The sequence below is a fragment of the Phocoena phocoena genome, chromosome 21, assembly GCF_963924675.1.
Source record: "Phocoena phocoena chromosome 21, mPhoPho1.1, whole genome shotgun sequence".
Taxonomy (NCBI): domain Eukaryota; kingdom Metazoa; phylum Chordata; class Mammalia; order Artiodactyla; family Phocoenidae; genus Phocoena; species Phocoena phocoena.
In genome coordinates, this window is record NC_089239.1 from 30,177,340 (window position 1) to 30,183,120 (window position 5,781).

General features: G+C 42.6%; 1 protein-coding gene across 1 annotated transcript; it reads right to left on the reverse strand.

The window, feature by feature from the left end:
* Positions 1-755: 755 nt before the first annotated feature.
* LOC136141678 (zinc finger protein 705A-like) lies at positions 756-5,208 on the reverse strand. Its single transcript, XM_065899778.1, has 5 exons — positions 5,197-5,208; positions 3,246-3,372; positions 2,436-2,531; positions 1,863-1,943; positions 756-1,402 (listed from the first exon to the last, which is right to left on the reverse strand). The coding sequence occupies exons 1-5, from the start codon at positions 5,206-5,208 to the stop codon at positions 756-758; spliced, it is 963 nt and encodes a 320-aa protein (XP_065755850.1).
* Positions 5,209-5,781: the final 573 nt, after the last annotated feature.

The following is a 5,781-nucleotide window of genomic DNA, read 5'->3' on the forward strand; positions in this document are numbered from 1 at the left end:
CAACTTAGCTTTTCTGAATGTGAAGTCTAGATGAAGTTTTCGCCACACTGATTTTAGGACTGCTGTCTCCTCAGTGTGAGAACCTTAACGTTGATTATGAAATGAGAGATCACGGAAGTGTCATCCTTATTCATGACACTGAGCATGTTTTGTACAGTCTGGATCCACACAGGTACCACAAGTGTGGCTCTATGAATAAAGGATTTCTCGTGATTTTGCACTGAATCACTTCTCCTGGATGAATGACTTGGTATTCCTTAAGAGCCTGCATCCTCTTACTTCCTGTTGTAGTGGTTATTCATTCCTTCACTGAGTTTTCTCGTGCACATCAAGACTGTGCTTGGTTGAATGTTTGTTCACAGTGATTAGACCTAGGGGCTCTCCCAAATGGAGTTTGCCCATGTTGTTTAACCATGAATTATAAATGAAAGCATTTTCACATTGATGGCAGACCTGGATTCTCCCTGATGCAAGTCCCCTAGTGTGTTTAAAGTTTAGAGCTGCTGTTATTATTGACAGTATGAGTTCTCCCATGTCATCTATGGTCAGACCACTGACTGAAGGTTTTGCCACATAAATATCACACATATGGACTCTCTTCCATATAAACTTGAGTATGTCAAGTTGAATAAGGATAACCGAAGGATCTTCCCCATTGATCACAGCGTTTTCTTCGACGTGAGTCCTCTGGTGTGTTTAAATGTTAAAGCTACGGTTGAAGTCTTGTCCACGTTTGTTACATTTATAATACCATGTCATCTGAGGTCAGAATACTTACTGAAGGCATTCATAATTTTCTCTCCATTGTGGGTTCCCTCATGTCGTCTAAGGGCAGAACACTGGCTGAAGGATTTGCCACAAAGATGACACTCATACGGTTTCTCTCCAGTGTGAGTTCTCTCGTGTCGTCTAAGAGCAGAACATTTACTGAACGCTTTCCCACAGAGTTGACATTCATACGGCTGCTCTCCGGTGTGTGTTCTCTCATGCTGTCTGAGGTTAGAGGACTGACTAAAGGCTTTCCCACAGAGATGACATTCATATGGTTTCTCTCCGGTGTGAGTTAGATTGTGTTTTCTAAGGTCAGAGCTTTGAATAAAGGCATTCCCACAGATATGGCATTCATACGGTTTCTCTCCAGTGTGAGTCATCTCGTGTCTTCTAAGGCTAGAGCAATTACTGAAGGCTTTCCCGCACAGATGGCACTCACACGATTTACCTCTAGTGTGGATCTGCTTATGTTGATTAAGGTATGATTGGTCACTAAGGGATTTTTTACACTGTTTGTTGATACAGGGTGTCTTTTCTGTGTGCGTTAACAAATGTTGACTCAGTGTGGAGCTATGAGTGAAATCTTCTCCCAAATCATTACATTCGAAGGGATCCTCTGGAGTGTGAGACACTTGCTTTTGGGAAGGAGATAAAAGGCTATTAACGGTTTGTCCACATACATACATTCTTTTCTCTACACGTGAATCTAGAACAAAGCATTCAGTGAGAGTCTCCATTTAAAGTCCTTCCGACATGGCCTGCATGCGCCTGACGTGTTACTCCCTGCACACACAAAGGCTTTCTCTTTATAGCCTCCCAGCTGCAGAGGTTATAGGCTAATTTCGAAGACTGCAATATGTTTCAAAGACTAGGCATATGAGCAATGTTTATACAGTTGCCCCTTTTTCTTAAGATCTGAGGTTATGGTTTTGAGCTCAGGTTAATCTCTGCACTAAATTCAAACCACCCATAACTTTTTGCTCAGAAATAGCTTAATCCCAACTTAATGTAAATCAGGCTTTTGTGCTCAATTACTAACATTCCATTGCCAGGTCTTTAATTTGGATGACCAGGGTTAACACTCAGGAAACTTACCAGTGGGATGATTGTAGATGTGTCTTTCCTGCTGATATGCTGTGTGGCTAACATTTCTTTAAGGGCACTTTCCCTGCCTAAAATAATTGAAAAAAAAAAAAATTAGAATGCCATTAGGGGAATGAAAATGTTGAAAAGCTCCAAGACCTTTATGAGTATGTTTCAAAAATTGGTACTTCAATAGGGAATACTTTAGGAAACAGAAACACATTATAGGGCATTGACAATTAGTAAAGATTTTCAGGACTGAAATATGAAAATATTAAAATGGAGATGAGATGTTGGGTAGAGAGAGGGAAAAGCTTCAAAGGGGAGGATGAGAACAAGAGTTATTATGTGAAAGTTTAACTTTCCCTAAAGCCCAAAAAAGATAATGGCAGGAGTACACATGAATGTGACTGAAATATGTAAGGAATAATAACATCTAAAGAATTTTGCCCCAATGTCGTTCACCTACGTTTTAGAAAACCTCACTCACTTAACAAAATCTTCAGTTGATGTTTCTAAGTACATACTCACTCACTGACTAGGCACCTCCTCATACTGAAGCACAGGCTGCTGCTGCATACCTGGACTGTGGCTTTGGAAAAATCCTCTTCCTTCAATCCACAGCTCTTCACCTTGGTCCAGCTGGAAAATCACATCTGATTTGCAATGCTGATACCCTGTTCACGGAAAAAAGGTGGATTTTGAGTTCTGTGCTAATAAAAGGGCATTATCATCAAGTTCAGGACACGCTACTGATGAAGAACAAGGAGACCACTGAAGTTCAGCCCAGGCAACAACACCATGAGCAGAGGAAACACTGAAGTACAGATCATGTGACCGAAATAGTGAAGACCTCTGGATGCTGATGTCCATGGCCAAGTTTGAAGACAGAACACAGAATCCTCAGCCTTTTAAAAAATGGAGAAATTAAATGTCTCCACAGTCGGTTGAATATTATCTTCAAACAGACGCCAGTAAACATGAGTTCCACAAGAATAATCAAGGTTTTGCTATTTTCTCTAGTCTGCTGTCAGGCCTCAGCATAGTGACGAGCAGAATATTTAGAAAATATTTACTCAATTTATTTATGCATTCAAAAACATTCATTGAGTTCCTGGGTCTGTTCTGAGTGTTAGAGATTGAGTAGCAAGAAAGACATGAAATTGTGGTCAAGACTACATTTTAGTGGGGTGACAAACTAGATGTAAGTAATATATTAAACAACTTTCTCTCATGTAGTTATAAGGTCTATGAAAGAATCAGGACAGGGAGTGGAGTGAGTACGCAGAAGCTGTTCTAGATACTTATCGACTGAATCAATGAATACCTACCTACCTACCAACCTACTTACCTACCTACCTGCATACATACATAAATGTTGACAGACTCACCCACGGAGACCAGATGACTGATGTTCTCCAGCATCACATCTCTGAACAGCTTTCTCTGGGATGTGTCCAGCAGGGCCCACTCTTCCTGGGTGAAGCTGATTGCTACATCTTCAAATGTCACTGATTCCTAAACATGGATATTGTGGTTCAGACAGAGCAGCCCCTACTAATGTCCAGAGCAGGAGGGTTGATGTGGCAGCACTGAGGAAAGGGGCGGAGAAGCTGGGTGTACAGAAAGATCAAATGGAGTTTGGGGTTCCCATCAGTTCATTCTCAGTGCTGAGCTGGCAACTGCTTTTCAATATATCACAGAGATATACACAGTCTGAATTAATAAAACTTTATTATAAAGGAATATCACACGAAGTGTGGTGTAATAAAAAAAAACCTGGAAATCTTCCCAAAAAACTGGTAATTGTGAGTTCAGACATGTGATTAAAAGCTGCACTTGAAAATTCATGTAACTCTTCCTGATTAATTTCCAATAACTTATTGACACATCCAAGGCAAACGATAACTATGATTTGCCACCTTTTTTTTTTTTTTTTTTTTTTTTTTTTTGCGGTACGCGGGCCTCTCACTGTTGTGGCACAGGCTCCGTATGCACAGGCCCAGCGGTCATGGCCCATGGGCCCAGCGGCACGTGGGACCCTCCCGGACCGGGGCACGAACCCGCATCCCCTGCATTGGCAGGCGGACTCTCAACCACTGCGCCACCAGGGAAGCCCTGATTTGCCACTTTTAAACCATAACTGTAGTTGTATCATTCCCCTAAATGAACTTCAGACTCATCTATTAAATGGTTTAATAACCTGTTATGAGTATTGAAAGATCCAATGAACTAATGAAGTTCTCCCTATCTAAGTAAACATGTATTAAACACAAGCCTTAGTCTATTACTTATTAAAATGTCCGAGCACCTTGAAACCGTCTCCAGCATTATTCAGAAATGAACACGTTTCATACAGGACTTGGTATCAACAGGCGTGGTCTCGCTGAACTCTACAGAACTTGGGCGTTCATAAGAAGGTATGAGGTCAGATGGTCCAGCAGCACAAGCCGGGGGGACTCTGGGGTGGCTGTGCTGAAGGACAGACCCAGCCTGACCCGTCCCTCTGGTGGGAGGACCCCCACTCTCAATGTTTTCTGGGACCTCAAACACCAGTCCTTACTGCCGCCTTTCTTTAGCTTGTCTCTCTGCTGAAGGATAACAGAAGCCTCTTGACTCGTTTTGGTCTATCTAGTTCTTTAAAACTTCCCACAGGGTCTTAAATTTTACTCTATTCCTCCTCAATATGGAGCCACAATTAAGGAAATAATACTCCCTATACATTAATTCCAGTTACCAAAAATGAAAAAAAGGGTTAATTTTCTTTTTAAGAAGTTCCTAAAAGAGCAAATATATTCTATCAAAACTTTAAAACTGGAAAAAAATAAATGAATGATCCCTCATGCCTCCTTTGGCCTCAGCTTCTCTCGTGCTCCCTTCACAGCTCACAGTCCGCACCCAGGACCTGTGAAGACAGGACTGACTGAACCCACCTGATGAGACCTCGGCCTCCCCATTGGACTGTAATGTTCTCCTCCTCCCTCCTCTCTATTCACCACAACCTTAGACCACGATAGCCACTAACGTGATTAACGAGTGAATTATTCCCCAATGAGACCACGGACAGATTAGAGAAAGAAAACTTCTCTCACCTCTTCTGTAAATACACAAGCTTAGCAGAGGCTGGAATAAAAGAGTGTGATGGTAGGAAGGATACCAGTTATTAAGGAGTTCTTGACCCATGACAACCATCCCAGAGTCCTGGGGAAATTTCACTGGAGCTCAGATCCCTGAATGTTTCTTGACCGCACTTAGAACATCCATGCAAGTAAGAGAAACCTGCCCATCTGCTGTCAGCAGCAGTGTGTGCAATTCCAGCAGAAAGAGGCACTGCTTACTCACCAATGGCTGCATCGTCAGTAACTCAGCTGCGAGCAGTCTTTCTCTGGGTTTTCACTCACAGACAGTCCAAGCACTAAGCAGGCAGAGCTGCGGATGGAGAAGAAGCCGTGAGACTCCAGTCCTGTGCACACCTTCATGAAGCCCCAAACCTTCACCTGGGTGTGACGCCCAGTCTAACCGACAAACATGCAGTGCACACCCTGCTGGAAACACACAGAGGCCTCTACTCCTCTCCCAGGGTCAAAAGTAAGAAGACTTTAACTGTGGTTGTTAATTTAAAAAGTAGAAATACAAATAACTTACAGACAAGAACGTGGAAAGTATTGAGCTTCGTATGTTAATTAGCCTGTGGTACCCAGAGTTATTCAGTTCTCTCCCTGACTCCAAACCAGTGACCCCTGACCCACGCTGAACCAGATTTTGGTTCTCACCTGCAGGTAAACACTGGGAACTCTCAGATTTCATTATTCTGACTTACACACTGGCAGGGGTTCCCCAGCATTCATGGCAGTGCTCCCTTAACTCTGTTGGATCTGACCCCCACGGACCTGGAAGTCAATCAACTAAAAGTCTGTTTTATGAGGG